General features: G+C 46.0%; 1 protein-coding gene across 7 annotated transcripts in view; it reads right to left on the bottom strand.

Moving 5' to 3' along the window:
* Positions 1-1758: 1758 nt before the first annotated feature.
* The window catches only part of TRPV1 (transient receptor potential cation channel subfamily V member 1), a 35054-nt gene continuing 11708 nt past the window's right edge, over positions 1759-25104 (bottom strand). For 4 of the 7 annotated variants that reach the window (XM_086686281.1, XM_025917369.2, XM_086686278.1 and 1 more), the window contains 14 exons: positions 24541-24707; positions 24311-24463; positions 23690-23830; positions 23244-23542; positions 22485-22664; positions 20334-20492; positions 18789-18884; positions 17024-17094; positions 12752-12917; positions 12255-12321; positions 9444-9766; positions 7896-8023; positions 7239-7354; positions 1759-2727 (listed from right to left, as the gene is read on the bottom strand). In XM_086686281.1, the coding sequence (XP_086542407.1) occupies positions 2555-2727; positions 7239-7354; positions 7896-8023; positions 9444-9766; positions 12255-12321; positions 12752-12917; positions 17024-17094; positions 18789-18884; positions 20334-20492; positions 22485-22664; positions 23244-23542; positions 23690-23830; positions 24311-24463; positions 24541-24707 (2239 nt within the window). In that variant the 3' untranslated portion in view covers positions 1759-2554. The remainder of the gene's footprint in view (positions 2728-7238; positions 7355-7895; positions 8024-9443; positions 9767-12254; positions 12322-12751; positions 12918-17023; positions 17095-18788; positions 18885-20333; positions 20493-22484; positions 22665-23243; positions 23543-23689; positions 23831-24310; positions 24464-24540; positions 24708-25104) is intronic. The other 3 variants (XM_086686283.1, XM_086686282.1, XM_086686284.1) reach the window with 3 other exon arrangements.

Raw genomic sequence — 25104 nt, 5'->3', positions numbered from 1 at the left:
AGATCCAGGCACTTTCAAGGAGTGGTGATGAGCTTGGGTGACACACAAGCTCGGTGGGGTAGCAGACAGGAGCTGCAAGTCAGGCCCCAAGCCGCTGAGTCAGCCCTGACCCCTTAATCACAGAAGGCTGCGCTGGTCCAGCCTCAAGGGGGAAGGGGCCCTGTTGGGGATGCTGTCACCAGTGCGGTCAGGCAGGGAACTACTCAGCTCAGCTGAGTCAGCACCCCAGACCAAAGACAACACCTCCGCCAGTGGAACCCCGGGCTGCACTTGCTGGGGCTGCAGGTGAGACGGATTCCCACCCGTGTTTGGGGCCCTCATAGAACAGTGGAGCCACGAGTCCTGCCTTCTTCTGCCAAGCCTGGAGCCCCTCAGAACCCAGTATTGCGCACTCAGCCTTGGACACCACATGGGTGACTTTTAGCACTCAGTCACAGCAGCACCGGGGCCTGGGAACCTGGAAGGACCAATAAACTGCCCTCCGCAATCCAGCTCCTCATTTCTCATAGCAGCCATGAGCCATGCTGTGCCCACCCTTTATCAGTGACTTCAGCTCCTTCTGTGACGGTGCATGAAACAAGCAGAGCCTAAAAAAAAGAAAACAGTGACCAAAGGAACCTCCCAGATGCACTGTGTGTGCGGAACAAAACACAAAGGGGAAATGCAGCCCGTGGCCCGGATGGGATGGGGCAGCAAGAGGGAAAAGGGCAGCCATTAGATATTCCCGCCCTAATCTCGCTCCCTAGAGGCCTGAATTTTAGGCAGCCCCTGGACATTTGCCCTATGTGGGGCCCCATCTCACCACACTGGGGTCAGCGTCTGTCTGCCCTGAACTGTAAAACGACCACAAAGGACATACTGGGCAGGAATCAAGCACAACCTCACCTCCTCCCTACACCCCCCAAGCCCTGCAGACATCAGGCTCTGGTGGCAGGCACACAAGCTCTCCCCTGAAGAAAGAGGTGGAAGAGAAGGGGTGAGTGCACACAGGGATGGGCCAAGGCCTTGACCTGCTCTAGGAAATACCCCATTTGGTGCAGTGAAGAAGGAGGAAGGACTGAGAGCCAGGCAGAGCTCCATCAACTGCCTCAGGCCTGAACAGATCCACCCTGACAGTGGTCAGGAGAAGCCCTGTCTGCATCCTAGCAGGCCACAGATATCTCCGGGCTAGGAGAGCTCAGCAGCCTCCCCATTGGGGATTCTGGCTTGTGGCTCATCCTGCCTCCAGGTGATGGAGGGAGGGACACAGGGACAGAGAGAAATAAGGAGACAGTGACTGCTACAAAGGGGAAAGAATGGGCTAGTTGCATGTGTCCTTCTTTAAACAACGCAGGTTTACACAAAAGGTTATGATCATTCATTTTACAAAAGGACACCCACAAGCTTCCTTCCAGCTCTGAGTAAGTCTGAAAGTTGCAAATATCTGACATCTACGTGACACCTTCAGAGAAAGGCTTACAGATAAAGCGAGGGGTCTCAGGCCCACAAGAGGAAGCACGTCTCCCTTCCCCAGGGATGGACTGGCATGCCCCAGCACCTTCTCTGCCAGGTTGCCTGGCACTGCAGGTAAGTTCCAGGCTTTGGAGTCACACTGCCTGGGGTCAGACCCAGGCAATGCTCTTTGCTGACTGTGTAACCTTACTAACTGTCCCAGCCTCGGTAGTATGCATACACACACACACACACACACACACACACAGACCACAGAGTCAACTCGCTATGCTAGGCCAGTGACTGGCACAAAGTTCACACTTGATATGATATTTACCTATTTATTTATTTACTTGCTTACTTACTTATGTATTTGATGGACAACAGGATGGATGGAGGTGGAGATACATACCACTGCAGGGGAGCAGGACTATGGTCACAACAAATAGAAGATCATTAAAAAACTCTTGCCACATGCTTTTGAGACAGGGTTCCATACTTTCATCTGAACAGCAATAGAGCTAAAATTTTTGGAACTGTGATGGATCACACAGAAGGAGGAAGTCACTCTGGAAAAACCTGATTCCACCAGAGCTGGGAATAGGGCCAGCCTCCCCCACCTTCTCTGAGGAATAAACGACATCACCCCCAGACCACTTTCTTCAAGGAAGGTATTAAACCCAATACAGAGAACAGCTTTGGCATTTTACACTGAAGGACATGTTCTAAGAGGTGTTCTAACCTTTTGTTCTAAGAGGTGTTTTCCTGGGCCTCATTCACTTTTAGTCCTAGTGATAGAAAATAAAATAAAATAGGGGCATCACATACGTCCACATAAAGATACATCATTCATGATACTTAACAAAGTCTGTAAAAAAAAAAAAAAGAGAGAGAGAGAGAGAGCGAGCAAAATCCTTTCCTTTTAGGAGACTCACTTGGGGACAGTGAGGGTTGGATGGCTATCTCTTCCCAGGCATCCAACAATGCTTCACACAGTTTGTCCAGGGCAGGCGAGGAAAGTGCCGAGGCAGGCACAGACCAGGCCAGGCTGCTGAGAGTGCCATATGGCAGCAGTGGCATATCCTGAGGCCCAATAGTGTTAAGAGGACCCTGTAGGGGTCGCTCATTTCTCCCCTAAAGCAGCAGGATCCTTGAAGACCTCAGCATCTTCTGGCTTGAGGGAACCTGCAAAGTGCCTCAGATGAACCTCCTCCGGCTGGCCAGGGTGCCTTTCTCTTGTACTTGTGTCTCTTAAGAGGGGAACCAGGGCAAAATTCTTCCAGTTTCTTCCTGAAACTGAAGGGTAAAACATCATTACTGCCTTGGATGCTGCAAGCAGCAATAAACACTTATTTGTTGGCCTTACCAATCTCCAGATGAAAGGAGACCCAGACATTTTGGTGCTTCCTGAGACACATGGATAAATGCCATTGCCTCTTTCCTTACCTGCTTAAGGAGCCTCATCTTCTCTGGCACTTCCTAAATTGTCTTCCTTCATGTTAACCTGACTTGCAGGGGCCTCATGGAAGCCCATTGCTTGCCTTTCCCAGCTTCCATTTCCCCCCTGCCCACATGGGAGGGAGACCACGTCTCCACAGAGCAACACTGGGACCTGCCCCATGGTGGCTCCACATCACATCAGCTATAGGGTGATGGACACCAGCCAAAGAATCAGGATTTGGGGACCGGGCCCCACCAGGGCACAGCAAATTGGGAATAGTGCCCAGGAAACCATGATGATACCAGGCCTTAAATGGGGCTCTCATATGTGGGCAGGAAGCTCCCGAAGGGGGCCCAGTTGTTTCCCCCATAGCCATCTCCAGGTTCCCAGCCACCTAGGCAAAATGACAGTGAAGAGGGAAAGCTGCACATGTTCTCCTCCCACCGCCAGAGCCCTGGTCAGCCCAGGCCTCTGGTTGGCCACCCTGGGTCTAATCTCTCTCGAAAATCAGCCTAAATTTATACCTCCCACTCTTAGGTCACAATTCAGGCCCCTATGCTAATGTCAAAGGTGTCAGGAATATGGGAGGCTGGTCCATCATGACCACTCCAGGTGAAGTCTCCAGGTCTCAGTATTTACCCCAGGCCTGCAGGCTGACACTGGCCTGCCCCCAAACACAATCTAATACCAAGCATCAACTCCTGAAGGATGATCCCTTGGGGAACCCAGGCATAGAAGCTGGGCTTCAGGGGGATACAGGCCAGGTCTCATTGAGACACAATCTTCTGGTTGGCCTCAGAGACTGCTTGGCCCAGCTCCAGCTCAAAGGCTCTCAAAGGAGGCATGGGGCTCCCAGTACCCACTTCCCACAGTCCTAATGCCAAGACTCCCACACATGCCCTCCCTAGTGCCCTCCTTAGTGCTCAGCTACTAACCACTTTTCTTTCCTGGCCTTTCTCTTATACATTCCTTTACCCCTTCCCAATCACAACACACTTTGTGGGTGGGAGAGTTCCTTGTTATCTGAATTATATGACTATTCATTACTAAAGTGTCCACTGTTACAAGGTTGTACAGGAAAGCAAAATCCTCAGGAAATATTCACTAATTAATTATAAATGTAAAATCAGGGAACCTCTAACCATCTCTGGCCCCAACCCCAAGTAACATGAATGAATATGTGTATCCCTGCCACTTAGCCAATATAATATTACAGTGAATGTGTAATGTTAGAAGCAGCCAACAATGTCATGCAAACACAACGCAAATCAACTGCAAAGTGAAACACCAAGTCTCTTAAAGATGTGGGGGTTTCACAAAATCAATAGGAGTGATGTCGGACACCTGCTCAAATTACAGACAAAGCCATCTTTGAAAAGTCAGACCAGGTAACAATTGAAGAGATAATCAATAAGTATTATGGCATGACACAGGAAGTGCTTCCAGTGAAACTCGTGGGAAAATTACGGGATTGCAGGAGGCTCTTGGGAAAACTGATTATGCCCTTAAGTAGTTTTCCAAAGTAAGCCTCTTGTTAAAATAGATTTCTACTTCCAGCTCTGATGGAGTGTCTAGTACTAGGCTAGCCACCCTGCTGTAAACAACCATAAAACAGGATAAAATACTTGCAATAAATGTTTCCAGACATAGGACACAGACTGGAAACTGTGATTGCTGAGAGAAGTGAAACTGACAAAGTGAGCCCCATGATTGCGCTGGTACTTTGCTTAGGGACAATTTCTCTGACCATGGTGCAGCACACGGGAGTCCAAACAGAGTATGGCAGTGCCTCTGAGCTAAGGAAGAAGAGATCAGGGTTTGGAGCAGCCAAAGCAGCTAGAATCTGTGGGACAGGGTGCAGGAGAAGAGGAAGAAGGGAGCTGTAGGGGTGGAGGTCCAGAAGTCTCTGGGATGGGTTGCTGGATCATACCTGCACAGTGTGAGATCACATAAGGCTCACTAGGCAGTGGCCACTATGGGGCTGAAAGTGGGACAGAAACACTAGAAGCTGAGCAGTACTGAGTGGAGAGACCACCACATTAACACTCTTTTTTTCCTACTATGAGGATCAAGCTAAAATACCAGAAATACCCTATTTACTCTACATGCCCTAGAGTAAGGTCTACTCAAGACCCACCCACCCTAACAAAGCCTAAAACTAAGCCCTGACAAGATCCTCAGGGGAAACAGTTGGGAGGTTCAGTCCCACAAGTTTTATGGGATTGGCAAATAACTTGGCATTTCACATATCTACCATAATAAAGTTTAAAACTAAGTGTATACAAGTTCAGGGTGATTCATCATCAATAATTGAACTGCCAATTAAAACAAAAATTCGGGGCACCTGTATGGCTCAGTCGGTTGAGCGTCTGACTTCAGCCCAGGTCATGATCTCACGGTTTGTGAGTTCAAGCCCCACGTCAGGCTCTGTGCTGATAGCTCAGAACCTGGAGCCTGCTTCGGATTCTGTGTCTCCCTCTCTCTCTGCCCCTCCCCCACTCATGCTCTGTCTCTCTCTCTCTCTCTGTGAAAAATAAACATTAAAAAAAATTGTTAAAAAAAAAATTCAACCCAGAGTCTCTACAACATATTATCCATAATTCCCAGTATACAATTAAAAGTCACTAGACATGCAAAGAAACAAGGAAATGTGACTCACAGTAAGGGGGAAGAAAAAGCAGTCAATAGAAACTGACTCCAAGATGGCCCAGATGTTGGATTTAGCAGGCAGATAACTTAAATCAGCTATTATGAGTATGTTCAAAAAAAAAAAAAACAAAGGAAAATATGGTCTTGATGAGAGGACACTAGAGAATCTCAGAAAAGAAATGAAAACTACAAAAAAAAAAAATAACCAAATAGAAATTTAAAAACCAACAGCACAATACTTGAAATGTAATAGTCACTGGATGAGCTTAATAGCAGTTTGGAGATGGCTGAGTATAGTATCAGTAAACTTGAAGACAGGTCAATAAAACTTATCAAATTTGAGAAACAGAAAAAATTAAGGAAACATGACCAAAATCTCAGAAACCTATGGGGTAATATCAAGTAATCAAAAATACATGCAACTGGGGTCCCCAAAAAAGAAGATAGGGAGAATGAAGCAAAATATATATGGTTTCCCAATTTGATGAAACACTGACATACAGATTGAAGAATCTCAGGCAAATGCCAAACAGGATAAAACCAAAGGAAACCAAACCTGAGCACGTCTTAGTCAAACTGCTGAAAACCAAAGATGAAGAGAATATTTTGAAAACAGCCAGAGAAAAAAAGACATATTACATATAGTAATGCAAATAATGAGCTACTTTCCATCAGAAACAATGGAGACCAGTGGAGAAAAATAGCGTTGGAAAAAACTTTTTTAAAAAAAGAGGAAAAATATCTGTTAACCCAGAATTCTTTATTCAATGAAGATAGTCTTCAAACATGAGAATGAAATGGACATTTTGACTACTTCACATCCAGTAAGGTGGCGAGGACAACCAATACACTACCACAAAAACCCAGAAAATAGCAAGTGTTGGTGAGGATGTGGAACCCTCATGTATTGCTGGTGGGAATGTACAATAATGCAGCTGCTATAGAACATAGTTTGGCATTCCTTAAAAAGCTAAACACAGAATTACCATATGACCCAGCAGTTTAATTCCAAAAGAATTAGAGGCAGGGAGTCAAACAGAATCTTGGACACCAATGTTCACAGCATTATTCACAATAGCCAAAAAAGTGGAAACGATCCTAATGTCAATCAACAGATGAGTGGATAAATAAAACATGGTATATACATACAATGGAATATTACTGAGACAGAAAGTAGAATAGAGACAGAGGGAAAAATAGGAGTAATTGTTCAATAGGTAAAGAGTTTCTGTTTGAAATAATGAAAAGGTTTTGGAAATAGTGGTGAAGTCTGCACAACATTGTGGATGTAATTAACACCAATGAATTGAACACTTAAAAATGGTAACTTTTGTGTTACGTATATTTTACCACAATTTTCTAAAATCTAAAAACAAAGAATTAGTGCAAAATTGTAGTTATAACTCAAAATGTGTTCAATAAAAACTAGGTTTGCTTCATTCTTTTTTTTTTTTTTTAATGTTTATTTACTTTTGAGAGAGAGAGAGAGAGAGAGACAGTGTGAACAGGAGAGGGTGACAGAGAGAGGAGGGAGACACAGAATCTGAAGTGGGCTCCAGGCTCTGAGCTCAAACTCACAAACAGTGAGATCAGACCTGAGCCGAAGGGGCTCAGGTTGCGGGGTGAAGAAGGCCTCCAAGGAACAAGGAACCCCAAGGCTTCACCTGTCCATCATCAGGCCACCTCTGTGCTACAGCACCCTTCCCTCACACCTCACCTCTGCCTGAGCGCAGAGAGAAGCTCAGGGTGCGCTTGATGCCCTCACAGTTGCCCGGGTCTTCATTGATGATGCCCACATTGGTGTTCCAGGTGGTCCAGTTGACCTCATCCACCCTGCAGGGCAAGGAGACAAGGGAGCTGGGAGCTGATGGCCTAAAAGCCATGCCTATCTTCCCGGTTGAGGGCTTGGTGCCACAGGCCAATTCCAAGAAGCCCATAGAGCAGGATGGGGAGACATAGCCGGTAAGGGGAAGGCTGAAAAGGGCCTGCGTTTTAGACACCACCCCCAAAGCTGTATTCTCTGACCATATCATGGGGCCCAAGGACTTTAACTATTGGATTCCTGGTTCTGACTCTGATCATTGGATGACCCCTTTTGGACACCTCATTTTCCAGTAGGTCTCCTATGCCCACAGCTCAGCCTTGGGATAGCCCTTTACCTAACTACAGCTGGCCTTGAGAGAGTCCCCTATGCACATGACTGGTCCCAAGAGGCCCTGAGGAAGGCTTCTGTATCCACAGCTGGCTGCGGGGGAGTCCCCTATGCCCACAAAGCCCTAGAATGGCCTCTGTGCCCATAGCTGGCTCTGGGTGGATCCCTGATATCTAGCTAAGCCCTTGAGCTCCCTCAGTTTGATTCCTGCCTGAACATTACCTGAAACACCACCTGTAGTCATCCTTGCCATCAGGTGTGTACCCCACTTGCAACAGCTTGCCTGAGCGGAAGGCCTTCCTCATACACTTAAGGAAGCTCTTCTCCGTGTCCAGGATGGTGATGGCTCTCTGTGGGAAGACACAAAGGGCTGAGGGGCAGAGGCTTGTCCAGGGGCTAGCTTCCAAGACCAACCTCTCCAGAGTTTCTCCCAGCCCCAGTGCCCCCAAGCTGGACCTCTAGTGTCTTCCATACCAGGCTTGTTTCCATAGCCCAACAGGTGCACACTCCAAGCTCAGCGCATCCGGCCCAGAACTGCCCAGGCACTGAGGTGCCTGCCAGGTTAGGGTTAGGGCAGGGCCTCCCATGAGTGATGTAGAGTGTCTCACCCCAGACTTCCCTACTCACAGAGGGGCAGATAGTGTAGTAAAGAACAGGGCCTCATGATGAGACAGCTTGACTTGAATCCTAACTGCTACTTACTAGAGACAGTCCCCAACTTATGATGGTTCAACTTAATGATCTTCAACTTTATGATGGTGCAAAAGCAGTGTGCATTCAGTAGAAGCCATACTTGAAGTTTTGAACGTGCATCTTTTCCCAGGCTAGCAATAAATGATACAATCCTTTCTCGTGATGCCAGGAGTTCCTGGTCAGCAATGGGATCACAGGGGCTAACAACCAGTACACTTACAATCACTCTGTACCCATACAACCATTCTGTTTCTCACTTTTATTATAGTAGTCAGCAAATTTCATGAGATAGCCAACACTTTATTATAAAATAGGTTTTGTGTTAGATGAGTTTGCCCGACGGTAAGCTAATGTTAAGTGTTCTAAGCACATTTAAGGTAGGCTGGGCTAAGCTGTGACATTCAGTAGGTTAGGTGTAATAAATGCATTTTCAAATTACAGTGGGTTTATTGGGACGTCATTCCTCTGTAAGTTGAGGAAGATCGCAGTTACCTTGGACACAGATGCCTAAGTGCTCAATGCCTCGGTGCCTTTACACAAAAATGGAGACAGTAATTGTAGCCACTTGACAGCATTGCTGTGAGGATTAACTGAGAGCATATAAAACACTTAGAACAGTACCTGGTAGAGTCACTGCTACTTAATAATTAGAACGATGCTTTTATTATTAGGTGGGAAGGCAGATTAAGAACCAGGTGGCTCAAAAACGTAGCTGTCAGGATCAACCCCATTTTAGCTGCTCCCCCCAAGTCTGGTCTCTGGGGCCCACCCTAGACCAAGCTCTTGTGAGGTGGGCATCCCATGGGGCTGAGCCTTCCGTTTCCTTCTCCTGGGCACTGCCCAGTCACAGTAAACACAGTGTCTGTGAATACCAGCTGGTGATGCGTAGCAGGGAAACCCCGAAAGAGGGGCCAGAAAGGAGTCAACTGGGAGAGATGCTTCTGCTTGATCCCCCAGGCCTGGCTGGGCTCTCTGCCCTTCTTCAAACCCTGCAGGGGCTCATACACCCCCGCTGTGTTAAGCAGCGACAGAACAGCCAGTGCCCTCCCGATGTGCACACCCCACCCACCGACCCACCTGTAGCTTCCAGATGTTTTTGCTCTCCTGCGCAATCTTGTTGACGGTCTCACCCATGAGGGCGATGAGCATGTTGAGCAGGAGGATATAGGTGAGAATCACATAGGCCAGCAGCAAGATGATGAAGACAGCCTTGAAGTCATAGTTCTCGGTGAACTCCAGGTCGCCCATACCAATGGTGAACTTGAAGAGCTCCAGACACGTGGAGTACAGGCTGTTGTAGGAGCTGTCGGGTGGCCGGCAGCCAGGCCCTCGCCACCTATGCAATGTGGACTCAGCCGGCACAGAATTATTCTTCCCATCCTCAATCAGTGTCACCACCGCTACAGGGCAGGGGCGGGGACAGGTGCAACTGGATGGAAGCCAAGACAGAACCCCCCCAACAGATGCGCCCCATCTCCCAGGATGTGTCTGCAGTAAGAATGCTGCTCGCCATATGGCAATTTTGTGTGAATTTAAAAAAGAAAGAAAAAAAAAACCCTCTTCTTCAGAACTATCAGCAAACCGTCATAGTACAGTTGACCATTGAACAACATAGGTTTGAACTGCAAGAGTCCACTTATACACAGGTTTTTTTCTGATAAATTCAGCATAGTTGTAAATGTATTTTCTGTATGATTTCCTTAATAACATTTTCTTTTCCCTAGCTTACTTTATTATAAGAATACAGTATATGATACATATAACATACAAAATATGTGGTAAGGCTTCTGGTCAACAGTAGGCTATTAGTAGTTAAGTTTTGGGGGAGTCAAAAATTATTTGTAGATGTTTGACTATGCAGGGAATTGGTGTCCCTAGCTCCCATTTTGTTCAGGGGTCAACTGTATACTGTTTTGTTACAATAAGAACTTTATCATCATCTGCTAGGGGAAAAAATGTTTTAAAAAATATGCAAATGTACACATACAATGTGACTCTAGCTGCCTTTGTACAGTGCACAACCTGTCTAACTTTACGTATCAGTCCTGGATCCACACCCAGCTTCTCAGTCACCCTTGTCTTCCTGTCCCCCTTAGAGGGTGCCCCAAAGCCAGCACGTTCCAGAATGATGGAGACTAAGCAGCTCAGAGCAGAATGGTCTCTTGCTGCATTCTACACTTTTCTTTGCAAAATGTAGTCTGGAGCCTGAGAGCTTCTGTAGTTGTTGTGGCCCATGGTTACTGCACATCCAGTATCCATTAACCCATTTGGCCAAGTCCCTTCCTGTGGGTACTGATAGACCAGGACCTTCACACAGGGTGCCAGAGCCCACACGCATCCCTATCAATCAAAGCTCCTAGTCAAAGCTGTCCATAACTCCAAGACAGAGATTCCAAAACAGGCTGTGGGGAGGGGAAAGGAGAGGGTATACATGTGAACCAAGTAATTGCAGAACTCAGACAAGGATCAAAGCAGAGCCAGGTGCCCAGAAATTCTGTGGATGTGTCAGAAGGGCATAGGAGCCAGCTTGAAGAGGCTCCCAAAGATGATTTCTCAGACAATCTCAGCATCGAGATGGTGACAGTAAGATTATAACCCATTTAACAAAGTGAGGTTCCATGAAAAATGAAACAAAAACAGAAAAGAATCTGTGAGGCCACACTACATAAATAATAAATGAGTGTAAGAGAATGGAAAGCTCTTCCCTATAATAGAATGCCAGTGAATAAATGTAGAAGGAATGACAGGGTTAGAAAATCATCATTTGGCAACCATTAGGATTAAGTGATTCAGGTGAGAATCATCAGTGGATGCTAAAATTACCGGTTGAAAGTGTGATGAGAAACAGGATATTTACCTAGTCTCAAAACATCTCCTCACAAATTACTTATCACACCCATCAAAACCAAGTAATTAAAGTTAACACCACCAGACAAGGGCTAAACAAACGTTACGGAAGCCCTGATACAATGCACTGAGGAAGACACACGTTACTTCCTCCATAGTCTGACCAAAAATGCACACCTGGATCTGATTTTGAGGAAACATCAGACAAACCCAAATTGAGAGACATTGTAAAAACTAGCCTTTACTCATTAAAAATGCTAAGGTCAAAAAAACAAGGAAAGATTGAGGAAGCACTCCAGATTAAAGGAAACTAAAGAGGCATGACAACTGAATATAATGCATGATCTGGGATTTTTATTTCTACAAAAGACATTATTAGGACAATTGGTGAAATCTGAATAAAGCTGGTAGATTAGTTAATAGTACTGTATTGATGTTTATTTCCTTATTCTGATCATTATACATTGTTTATGTAAGAAAATATCCCTGTTTTTAGGAAATGCAGGCTTTATCCAGTGGTAAAAGGTTGATCATGTCTGTAGCTTACTCTTTTTTTTTAAGTGTGGTGTGTGTGTGTGTGTGTGTGTGTGTGTGTGTGTGTAGAAGGGAAAGTGATTTTAAAATGTGATAAAATTTGGGGATTGTGGGTAATATGTACAGAAAAGTTATTTGTACTATTCTTGCAATTTTTCTGAAAATCTGAAATAATATCAAAATAAAAACTTAAAAAAACTAAAAAAAAAACCCTAAATAAATAAATAAATAAATAAATAAATAAAATAAAAATAAAATAAAAACTAAGCCAAAATGCAGCTATACTGTAGGCAAGCAGCACTTCATACCTCTAAAATTGCTTACAATATTTTATGAATCACATTTCCAGGTTCTCCTGCTCATTTCTGTGCGTTCTTTATCCATCCACTCTGTCACCTGCAGATACACACCCCAGTGGGCCTCTCCCCACCCAGCCCCTGCAGAGACCTCAGGAAGCTGAGGGTAGCCGGAGCTCTGCCCGCCACCAGCCCTGACCAAGCCCATTACCTGTGGAAAACCCGAACAAGAAAACAAGGTAGACAAACATGAAGCGACACAGGTCTCTCAGGATCATCTGCAGGAGAGAGCAGGCTTGTCAGAACCAAGTCCAGTCCCCAGGCCGGCCAAGGAAAATGTCACGACCATGTCAGCCTGGGATTAATCTTGAGCCTAAGCAGAACTGGAGAACATGCAGGAGGGTCTGGTTTGGTGGTTTTCAGCTCCAGTGTCATAAGGAAGTCATCCACAGCTTCTCCCACCATGGCCTTTGTTCTGGTGGGAGAGCAGGGCCTGGTATGTAGGGGGTCAAGTTTCAGGGGAGCCCCCAAACCCAGGTCAAGACCAGATGGCCTGAATCTTGAGGAATTATCTGGGAAAGTGGGTGCTGAACTAAACCAGCACCTCTCCAGACATTACAGAGGATGGACAGAGTTTGTAGACCATGTCCCACATACCCATGAGGTAAACAAGTTCTACAGAGAACCTGCTTGGATGCTGGCACCCACCTTCTCAATCATAACAGCATAGATGCCCATCTGCTGGAAGCCGCGGGTGTAGTAGAGCATGTTGGTCCAGCCCATGGCCAGGGAGAACACCATGGAGGCCACGTACTCCTTGTGGTGGCAGAAGTACAGCACCACGGTCCCCAGCATGAACAGTGACTGCACAAAGCTGAGGGTGGAGGGATAGGAAGCTCTGTCTAAGAGCACCCAGGAGGCCTGGCACCCCCTCAGAAGCACAGACAACAGGCTGTTGCGGGAGCTAGGGTTGACTGTCCTGTCTCCTTTAGCCCGTGATTCTCAGTAGGAGTAATAGCATCCCCAAGGGGGGAAAAGTTGGTTATGGGAGTACAAAATCTTACTCTCTTTTTGTAGAAAGCACAAATAGAAATACATTGCATGGACAACTCTACAGTATATCTGTGGTATTAGATTTCATGGGAGGGGCAATTAGGAAAAAATGTCTAAAAAGGCAATAATGAAAAAAGTCTGGGAAATATTGCTTTAGCAGTGAGGAGGTACAGGCCATGCTCTCCTGAAAAATCACAGGTGGAGTCTGCTGGCCATACCATCAAACTCAGGAGGAGAGCCAGGAAAGATGTTCCTCGGCAACTCGGTCTGGTGGGGGCTGCCCAAGTAGGATCCATGGATAAGGTGTAGTAAATCTGATGATCCTATGACAGAGTCTGCCCAGTGGTCCTTTCTTTACATATTCACCCCAGGTCTCCTTGTTCATCATAGCCTCCTCTCGAAAGTACCCCCAGCTACATTTATACTGTCGACCATGCTGACAACCTCACTTCCCATTTCTGTGAAAGAACCAAGCAAAAAAACACCACTGTGATGATGTGAGTCTACTGAAAACTGATGTCAATAAACTGGCTCATCAATTGGAATTCTGCTGCAAAGGAAAACTATTCCTCTGTATTTTCAGAACCTTGGCCAAAATAAGAACTGACACCAGTTGAAATAGGTAAAGAGTTACGTTGGGTGGCAAATGGAGCCCCCACATATGCATTTGGGAAGCAGCAGACAAACAGAAACTGACTTAGCAGACCCAAATCCAAATCTGTAGTGGGGAAAGCTGAGAATCAGCTCTTTTAACCAAGGAGCCTCAAAAGGGTTAGAGACCTCCAGAAAGGAGATGAAGAGACCTAAAATAAGGAAGAGTGGAGGTTTTGTCTCTGAAGAAGACAAAGGAGAGGATCTTTGGACCCACTTTCATCAAACAACAGTGAAAGCATTGGTATTTTACCAAAAGCAGATTATGTGATTTTTATATAATACAGATTACAGAAAGCCCTCTTCTTCACTCAGTTCTCAGAAATCTAGCAGCCAGACTTCTTTCCTCCAGGCAGAAGACTGAAAAGATGCAATCGACTAACTTTGGATGTTTGCCAATAAATAGCTTAACCTAGACTAGTTTATAGTGAAGCTCAAAATTGATAAGCCCCATTCATACATTAAGAGCTCCCAGCAAGCTTTTCAGTCCTCCACTCTTACTCATGAGCAGATATAAAAAATTTCCAGAAAAAAATTTTTCCAGGTATCTTCTAATATGAAAGATAGAGCAAAACAAGAAAATGGGAAACAACAACTTAGAGAAAATAAATCCTATGCAAAAAGAAGAAAATTTATTTTATTTTAAAATTTTATTTCAATAGACTTAGAGAGACAAAAGAAGATATTGCATCAATGAAACAAGAATAGAGTGCTATAGATAAGGAACACACAGAAATTAAAACGTGGTATCAAAAGTAATAAACTCAATAGAAGGGGCAGAAATTAAAGTTGATTTGAACTTCCCAGAAAGAATAGCCAAAGATAAAGAGAACACAAGTGAGAAGACATAAGAACTGGTTCAGGACTAAGTCAGGAGGTTCAATATACATATCATAAGAAATAATTCAAGACAATATCCCCAAAATAAAGGACATAAATTTCCAGATTGAAAGAGCCTACCAAGTGCCCAGAACATTGGATAAAAACAAATGCAATCAAGACATATCATTAAGTTTCAGGACACTAGAAACAAACAGAAGATACCACAGATTTACAAAGAGAAAAACCAAACCAGGTATTAAAAGAGGATCCAGAATCAGAATAGTTTTGGACTTGTCATCTATAATACTGGAAGCAGGGAAACAATGGAAAAATATCTTCAATTTTTAAAAATATTTTTATACCCAATCAAGACATCAATAAAATGTGAAGGTATAGTAGAAATATTCTCAGGCATGCCAGTTTTCAAATAAATTTTACTCCCCCCTTCCCTACTATGGGCCTTTTTTCTTTAGCTGAGGATGTTTTTCCCTCAAAAAGGGAGTGAATCAGTAAAAAGGAAGACTTGGGTTCAGAAAATAAGAGATCCAAATCAGGAGAGAAGTGAAAGGGATCTCTAAGGTGCTAGTGAAGGGATGACACCTCGGATGTACATGTGGAGAATGAGACTCAAGAACCAGACACAATAAAAGTTGTCATCACTGTGCCCTTCACCAGGAGACAATCCTTTTCACCAAATGACAATACTGAAGGAGGAAAAAGGAGGAAAACCAAGAAAGAGACAGGAAGTCTAACCCAGAATGAAAGCAGTGAGCATCCCAAAGATGGCAACAAAGAGGAGTCCCAGGATGATGGCTAAGCAGCAGGCCCAGAGAGCAACCAGCCCAGTAAGAAACAGAGGACAGCACTCCAGGAGGAGATCTCTCAAGGAAAAAACTAGGAGCAGGGATTCCAATCATATAATTTATGTGATTGAGAAAATGTTTACTGAGAGGCTTTGAGATGTGTGGGACAAGTTAACAATGGGTACAAAGAAAACTAAACAAGTAACAACAAGATAATTACAAATTTTAGGAGAAACAAACAAAAAAGGAGTATATTATGAAGCTCAACTGTGAATACTACTTGTAGAGACATAACATAAATTACTCAATACCAACTAAAACAAAAATTACTTCAAACTATATTGGGAGGCTAGAGGAGCAGAAGCAGAGGGGAAGGAAGTAAAAGGATGCTAAATCCTCATCCACCAGGTGAGAAAACGTCAGAAGAAAGAGCTGCAAGAATGAAAAGTGATTGTCCCTGGGAAGGAGAATTACAAGATGGGAAGGTTTAAGATGAGGAATTCATACACTGGCTGTAATCGTTTTAGTACTCTTCAATGTTTACCCATGGGCATGAGTAGCTTTGAAAAAGTAAAATGAAATCCATTTCTAACCTGCCTGCAGTAAGTCCTCCAGGGAATAGAATCAAGTTTATTGGCACAATGCTATGTAGGAGAACATTGTTTCTCTTAGTAAAGCAAACCAGCATTGCACTAACCCTATAGACCCAGCCCTTTGGAGTTAAAGTGCAAGTATCTGAAGATTATGGTAAACACATGGGGACAAGCTAGCTACAACAGGATAAGAAATCAACTCCTTTCATTTGCCAGGAATAGAGAGGCCTCAGGAATGAAGGAAACTTGGGGATCAGAGTTAAGTCCTTAATATAAATCCCAGGAGAACCCATCCCCATCTGAAAACCCCCATTGTGTATCCTGGGTTCTCCAAGGAAATTTCGTAAGGTTCCAGCTTATTTTGTGAAGGAAGGAGGGTCCTGGTGACATCCATCTTGTTCTATAACTATGGTTTTTGCTTATCTGTCTCCCCCTAAAGCAATGATTCTCAGTCTTGGGTGACTTTGTGCCTCCCCAAGTCGGGGACATTTGGCAATATCTAGATACATTTTTGGTCATCAAGAATGGGGGACAGAGAGAGTGCTAGTGGCAGCTAGCAGGTAGAGGCCCGGGATGCTGCTAAACATTCTACAATGCATAGGACAGCCCTCATAGCAAAGAATCATCCAGTCCAAAATGTCCATGGTGCCAAGGTTGAGAAACGCTACCCCAAGGATCAGAAACTCCTTGAAGACAGGAATCATATCTATTTCATCTCAGTATTCCAATGCCAACTCAGTGACTACCAGGTGGTTGGACAAACGCATGAAAAAAAATGACCAAGGGTATTCAGACTGTAACTCAGACTATAAGCCACATGAGCCCATGTATGTCATTTCCTAACACCTGGTACGTATATGACACAGAGTAAAGCTTCAGTATTCATCCACACATGTATTGAGGGCCTTCTGCCATTCATTCAACACATTTGTGAGGTCCTACTATGTTCCAGGCTTAGCATAGGTGAGAGGATGGGTGAGAACTGATGGCTATAACTTTAGGACTGGGTCAAAAGATACCATCTGCTGTCAAGTCATAAGAGTCAAAGCATCACTTACAAAAGCATCTCACTGTAGCTGTCCACAAACAAGGTCTTCAGAGATGGCCGCCTCTGCAGGAAATATTGAATCTGCAAACAAATAGGCAGAGTAAGAAGCCAGGAAAGGTGAAATGATGAGTGTACTTGCAATGCTCCCAAATGGCTGACGATGGAACAAATGCATCAAAGCAGAGGTTCTGAAAAGGGTAGAACAGCGAGGGTCAGGTTCACAGGGTAACATTACGTGACTCAGTCAGGAGAGACTGTTAAAAATAGAGAGTGGAATTACGACTCTAGGTAGAAATAAAGACAGGAAGGAAAAGCACCAAAATATTATTAATTGCTGTGTTTGAATGATGAGATTGAGCAATTTCTTTTCTTCTTTCTAATGTGTGCATTTTCCCCTAGTTTTCTTCAAGAACTATGCATTATAGTAAAAATTCTTTAAGCAGCCTCCACTGAACCAAGTCACCAGATTAGCCAGTGCTCTCCACTCCCTGAAAACATTCTGACTGACGCCCACAGTGAGGGCTGGTGGCTAGGAGACCCTCTCCAGGACACCCACACACTTTGCTCCCTCCCGCAGTTAATCCTTGTCATCAAGACTGCACTTGTTACTGCGGCTTTGTATCTTATTATAATATAAAATATGAGTACAAAAATAAAAAGACAGTTGTTTCTGTGAAGATAGCATCCAATGATTTGGAAAGATTCCTTAAAGGTAAGTCACTAAAAAAAAAAAAAAAAAATCAGGTGTAGCTTAGATCAAAAAGATTAAGGGAGGGGCGCCTGGGTGGCTCAGTCGGTTGAGCATCCAACTGCAGCTCAGGTCATGATCTCACAGTTCATGGGTTCAAGCCCTGCATCGGGCTCTGTGCTGACAGGAGACTGCTTTGAATTCTGTGTCTCCCCTGTTCTCTGTCCCTCCCCTGCTCACTTTCTGTCTCTCTATCTCTCTCTCTCAGAAAATAAAACATTAAAAAAATTTTTTAATAAAAAAAATGTTAAGGGGGAAAATCACCATAATCTCCAATTATTTGTATATGTAACAGTGGTTCCAATTTCAAAGAAAAGACTGTTCATATATTAGAAAAATGGCCAAGGAATGTACATGTATGAGTTTTCAGGTAAAATAAAATGATTCCAGTATATGTGTAGATTTCTTTCATTGTTTTGAGCTTTAACAGATGGTTTTAATTAAATAACCACCAGTCATGATCCTGTCACTTAAGAGACTTCCACTCTACTTCATAATTAAACATTACAGTTGACCCTTGAACAACATAGCTTTGAACTGTGAGGGTCCACTTATATGCAGTTTTTTATATAAATACAGTACAGTACTGTAAATGTATTTTCTCTTCCTTATGATTTTCTTATTTTCTCTTACTTTATGGTAAGAATATAGTGTGCAATACACATATCATACAAAATATGTGTTAATTGACTGTTTATGTTATCAGTAAGGCTTCCAATCAATAGTAGGCTACTGGTAGTTAAATTTGGGGGCAGTCAAATGTTATAAACAGACTTTCGATTGTGTGAGAAGTTGGTGCTCCTAACCCCTGCAGTGTTCAAGGGTCAACTGCACGTCCGGTGGAAAGTCCTATCTGTCTCCGAACACTTCAAACTGTCCTGAGTCTGCAGAAACCCACTGGGCACGAATGCCTCATCTTCACCTGGGCATCTCTCCCCTGAAGTAAAGAGTGAGTGAGCAATGAGTGAGTCTCTTGGCTTTTTGTTTTGGTGATAATGAAACTCACAGTGTGGGAAGGAATGCTTACCCCTCGGAAAAAAAAGTAGACTCCTCCTGATACAGAAAGAATCTCGCCAGTGACTCGGAAATAGTCCCCAACAGTGTGTTTCAGCTTATAGGGAGGCTGTAAGGTGCAGAGAAGTTAGTGACTCGATTCACTCATTCATTCACTCAACAAGCATTTACCAAGCCCTGTGATTAAGAGCCCACCCCTGGGGGCGTGTGGGTGGCTCAGTTGGTTAAGTGTCCGACTTTGGCTCAGGTCATGACATCACGGTTCATGAGTTCAAGCCCCACATCCAGCTCTCTGCTGTCAGCACAGAGTCTGCTTCAGATCCTCTGTCTCCTTCTCTCTCTGCCCCTTCCCCACTCACACGCTCACTTTATGTCAAAAATAAATAAACATTAAAAAAAAAAAAAGAGCTGGGCTGCCCAAGAGGCCCAGCCTCCATCAGGAGAGAGGCATCATTAAAGACAGTGCATTACTGGGGACACCTGCAAGGAGGCCCTTCTGTGGGAGCTGATTCCCAAAGTGGCATCTTTTAGGTGCCAAGCAGAGCATCTTTACAGTGCTGTGCTCTTTCCCAGACACTGTCCAGCCAGGAGCACCTATGGGAGGAGGTAGATGGCATAGGTGGAGACACTCTTACAGACGCTAATGCCATATGTTTCCTGCTGCTCCCACAGCCCATGGTGAACCCCTGGTGTCCCATGACTGTTGAGGTTTCCCCTGGATGGTGGGAGGTGAGATGTCCCACACACATGTGTGTCATCCTTGTGTCTCAGATACATTCCTGGGGTGGGTTTCCTTTCTGCTTGCCATTGATGTTTGATAAACACTGTCTCACTAGCTTGTCTTATTAGCACATTTCTCTTTTCTCATAAAATGAAATCGTTAAATGGCCTTACTAGGTGGATAGAAGTCAGGTTTCACCTAACTAGGAAGTGGGGTTTTAAATCACATTTAATAAGCAAGATGCCCTGGAAACAAAGGCAGCAAATTAAGTGCTTGGGTATTGAATGGAAAGGATTCAGTTTAGTAACTCAAAGGAGTCCATGGCTCTTGGTAGAGGAAGAAGTCTGGTCTCAAGCCGATTTGATGGATGGCCCAGGGCCTAGCACAGAAGAAATGATCAAAAGTAGATGTCCAGGGAACAAACAATGAGCGAGTGAATGAACAAAAGTGGGCAGGCCAGTGGGATGGCAATAGGCTCAGGGCTCACGCCAGCTCATGACCCTACAGACAGCCAACCGAGGGAAGAGCTGCTTCTAGAGCCCTAGTTCCTGCATCTTTTCTAACCTGTTGCCCCTCCTCAGCCATCAGGGACCTCGTAGACCACACACTCAGCCTCACAGAACAGGAGACCACAGGAGGGACTGAGAAGGGGGAGGGAGTGTTGCCAGGACAACCTGAGACATGGAGGGCTGTGTACAGGGACATGAGGAGCTCTGGGTGATCCTTCCATGTCTCCAGTGAGCTGGGAAGGAGTCCAGGGCCTGGCCTGGGCCTGGGTCTTGGGGGTCTTCTAGAAATGCCCATCCCTCTCCCCAGTCCCCGAGCCTCAGGCCGCACCAAGCCATCCACAGGCCTGTAGTAGGCTGCTGTGGTGAAGATGATCATATACAAGCAGTAGACGAAGAAGTTGAAGTAGAAGATGCGCTTGACAAATCTGTCCCACTTGTCCTGCAGGAGTCGGTTCAGCGGTTCCACCAAAAGCATGTCGTGGCGATTCTAAGGGGAGCAGAGAGAGGTGAGGCTCACTCCCCAGCCAGGAATGACAAAATCTCATATCCAAGAGATCTCTGTTGAAGTTCCAGTATATTCCTAAGATGGACAAGCCAAAATCATCCTCTTTTGCAGGTCATCAACCCAACCCCCAGCCCAAGCTCTAGCTCCCCCAGTAAGGTCCCGGTTCAATGTTTTCTTCAGTGCCTTTGGGATGGGAAGCTCCTCGCTGCCTCGAGCAGCCTGGGGAGAAATTCTAACTGTCAGGAAGATCAATTCTCTGGAGTAAAGTTGGTCTTACTTCTCTGCTTTCCACCAGTTGTCCCAGTTCTGCACTCAGGGACCCCAGTATTGCATTTCTGCCTGAGAGAGCCTTCCAAGACATGAAAATGGCAGCGTGGCCCCAGAGCCCTCTCCTCTCTAGGCCAAACACCTCAGCCTTTTTGAAGCCGTTTCCTACATGGGCCAGCCCTCTGGGGACACTCCATTCAGGATTCTGAATCCAACGCCCTGATCCAGCATGGCAGCCCAGGTGAAGGCTGGCGGGGCACAGCAAAGCAGTCTAGACCTCTCTCCCCCCGCTGGACGTTGCCCCTGTAAACACAGCCTCTGCCCTGTAAGATACTGTGGTAGCCTCCTTACCAGCACAAACTCCAGCCTAGCCCCTGGGGCTGCCTCGGGGGCAGGTATACCTTAGAAAGAACAGACAGGGAAAGCAGCCTTTCAAAGCAGTGGGGGTAGGACAGGCTTTTCATTTAGTGGCCCTGGGACCCTCATGTGGAAACAAAATAATTAAGTAAGATGCCTACCTCACCCCTACACAAAAATAAGTTCTAGACAAATTAAAGAGACAAACGTAAAATACCTACAAAGGAGCTAAACAAAAATATTGAAGGATATTGTATAACCTTATAGTGGAAAAGGACTTACAAAGCAAGATAAAAGTCACAGAAGTTATAAAAGAAAAAGACTAATTTCGCTCTCAAACTAAAAACCTTTCATAAGCAAACGATGCATTGACTGAAGTTAGAAGACAAGAGGCAGACGAAAAAATAAAATATTTGCAATATAGGCAATAGAGAAAGGATGGATTCACTCCATACTAAGAGAACCTAGAAACAAAGAGGAATGGGGCAAACAGTTCAGTGGAAGAGATGGCCAAGGACAATGAATAGGAAATCTACCAAGGAAATATGAATGGCCAGGTAAATACATGAGAAAATTATTCACCTCATATTAGCCAAGAAAATGAGAATTAAGACATCAATAAGATAGCATTTCAGGCCCCAAGAACTTAAACCGGTTTTTGAGAAAAGACTGATAATATCCAGGGTGGCAAGGGCATGGGCAGATTTTCCCACTGGTGGGGGCAAATGCACTGATGGAGTCTGTGGAGGACAACTTGGCTGTAGCTATTAAAATGCTAAAACATACATACTTTTTGATTTAGCAATTCCATTTCCAGGCATCCTAGAAACATTCTCAAACCCATGCTAAGTGGCTCGCAGTACTGAAAGAGCGGAAAACTGGATATAACTCAAATGTCCTCCAATGGACATTTATCCCCAGCCCTCCTACAGAACACTGCGTGGGTTTTTTTTAATGAAGCAGATCCATACCTACTCTGATATAAAATTATCTACAAGACATACCAGTAAGTAAAAAAACTGGTTGTTTTACATTTTGCATAGTTTGATCCCATTTATATAAACAAAATAAAGCTACATGTTTTTATATGGTATAAAAAGAAGGTTGTTTTTGTCTGTGTATATCTGAAATATTTACGCTTTTATGGGAATATCATTGTACATTGTATGATGAAGGAAAACATTCAGTGGGAACAAATGGGGAGATGAAGCTTCTGGGCCTAGACCCCACACAGCAGGTTTTCAGTGATGAGAAGACAGGCAGAGCTGGATCGAGGGGCTGGGGTGGAGGCTGGGGGGTGCAGTGAGACAAGAAGCCCACCCTGGCTGAGTCCCACCCCGGCCCACTCACGGGGGTGTCACTGCTGCTGTAGGCGATCACTTCTAGCACCGAGTTCTTCTCGCAAGTGTCGACGCAGGACAGGTCGTAGAGTGAGGAGTGCACAGGCCCGTAGGCCCACTCGGTGAACTTCCTGGACAGGTGCCTGCACTCGGGCTCCTGGATCTCCCTCTGAAGAATATAGGCCAAGACCTGCCATGGGGATACGAGAGCCTGTTAAAGACCATCCTGGAGCCCCAACCACAAGATGCATCTCCACCAGGCTACCAACTCTGCCTCAGGAATAAGTCTGCTTCCTAGCTCAGTTGGAGACTCTACCCAAGCCCTAGGAGAGTCCTCACCTCCATCCAGCAGCCTCCTGACCACCATCAAGATCAACCTGCCCACTGCCTCAGACCCCAGCTGAGGCCACATCAGACCCATTGCCTGATCACACCTGGCTGATCACACTTGATCACATCAGTTTCACCCTTGGCTCAACACACTCCTATCCCCAGGCCCTAGCACCCCCCGTCCCCCCTACTCTGTGTCTGGCTAGTGATGCTCACAGGTAGAAATGAGAAACAGTCAGGTGCGATGCTGGCTTCTGCCCAGCATCTCACAATTCCTCTGGCTTCCTCTAACAGCCCCCTGCCCTACCCCTACAGGCTAGTGTCACAGTAGCAGGGCTCTGCGTGATGGTGATGCCAGGCATGCAGCAAGGCAGACCGTCCCCCCAACACCACCATCTAAAGTCACACTCCCTGCCCAGGCCCGAAGCCTTCCCCCTACCCCAATCTTCCCACTCCTGGCAGCCAGAGCCAGTGGCGTCAGCCCCTTCTTGTTGGTGAGCTCCTCCAGCTTCAGTGTAGGGTGGAGCTTGGCCCCCAGGATCAGAATCTCATTGTACATGCTCGTCACAAACTTAGTGTTGTCGGCTGTGTTGTCGGCCACCTCCACCAGCGCATGCAGCACTGTGTTGCCCACCGAGTCCCGGGCACTGATGTCTGCTGGCTGCCAAGAGTTCTGCAGCAGGAACTTCACGATGCCCAGCTGGTTGGTACATGCAGCCAAGGAGAGGGGCAGCTCACCTGTGGCCAACACAGGCATATGATGGGCCTCAGGAATAGATTGGCTTGGTCCCTGGACCACCCGGCCTCCAAATCCCTCTCATTCCACCCGAAACCTCCCCTTGGCAATTGTCAAAAATCCAAGGGTCTACCCCATGGTCTCCCTACCAAAGTAGAAGCCGGGCCGCCCTTTGGTTTTCTTAAAGAAGTCCCCGTTGGCTGCAGCCTGGACGTCTGCCCCGTTCTCCACTAGGAGGGTCACTAGTGCCATGTTCCGCCTCTCAATGGCAATGTGCAGGGCCGTCTGGCCTGTGGAGGGTGTGTGCTGTTGGCTTTGTACTCACAGTCCTGTGGGGGTGCTTAGATAAGTGCAGGGGGAAGATCTGGGCAGAAAATGCCAGGTGATTCCCCCATACAAGAGGGGAGCAGGCCAGAATGCCCAAAGGGGGCCTAGAGAGTCCCTGAGGCAGAAGTAGAGACCCCCAGGGAACACCAGACCATGACCTGGAATAGTCAAAACTGCCCAAGGTCAAGGAACAGTAGCAGGGAGAGTAGCCATGGCTTCTGGAAGCAAAGAACACCGAGTCCACAGAGGGGAGGATGGGACCCTCAGCACCAGGAGAAAACAAGTCCAGCAGGTGGGGGAGGCAAGGACCCCCCCAGGACCAGGAGATGCCAACGCACTGGCTGGTACAGGGAGTACGAAGCTCAGAGGCTTGCCCAGGCATGCCACCTGGCTCCAGCTGTGCTTGTGCACAGAGTCATGCCAAACCCCGTCCCCCTCCTCACCCTTGTAGTAGCTGTCTGTGTAACTGGCGTTGACAAACTCCTTCAGGCTGTCCGTCTGCCGGGCAATCTCCAGGAGCAGGGGAATGGTATCATTCTGCCCATCGTGCAGGTTGAGCATGGCTTTCAGCAGACAGGTCTTCCCGGTCTCTGGGTCTGAAAGACAAAGTGAGGGTCAGAGCAGTGCATGACAGCTGGGGCCCGACCCAGGAGCCCGGCCCTGCAGGGGCCACCTTTGAACTCGCTGTCCATGAGGTGCTTCTGGCTCTTCTGCAGGAAGAGCAGCAGACTCTGCAGCTCCTCACAGTTATTCTGAGCGACGGCTTCAAAGATCTTCCTGCGATCATACAGCTTGAGGTTCTTCTCAGACCCAGCAGGAGCAGAGTCCTGGGAAGACTGCCTGCAGGCCAGAAAACACCTTCATCTCCTGCTCTGATTTCCCTTCAGCCCTGGGGCCTCCAGAGCTTGTCAGGGAGCATGACTAAATCCCAGGGGAAACCAAAAGGTGAAAAAACATGATATAAAACCCATCCCTCAGTCTAGATGACCGTCCAGGAAACTGATGTAACAGGGAACAATGGGGTGCATGTGTCCACACTCTGTCCCCACCCTGCCTGTAGGCACCATCTAGAAAGTCTTTGCTGCCACCGCTTCGTCCAACACCCAAGCCACTCACTTCTCTGCCTACTCAGGAGCTGGGGCTCTGGGGGCAGTAGCCCGGAGGGGGCTGGAGGCGGGGAGTTGCAGCAGTTTGGACGGTTCCTGTTAAGTGAAAAATTGTCTTCACACTGGCCTGT

The sequence above is a fragment of the Puma concolor genome, chromosome E1 (assembly GCF_028749965.1).
Source record: "Puma concolor isolate L17-30 chromosome E1, mPumCon1.1.hap2, whole genome shotgun sequence".
Lineage (NCBI taxonomy): Eukaryota > Metazoa > Chordata > Mammalia > Carnivora > Felidae > Puma > Puma concolor.
Note: the sequence above shows the minus strand (reverse complement) of the source record. Positions and strands in the feature narration are given on the sequence as shown.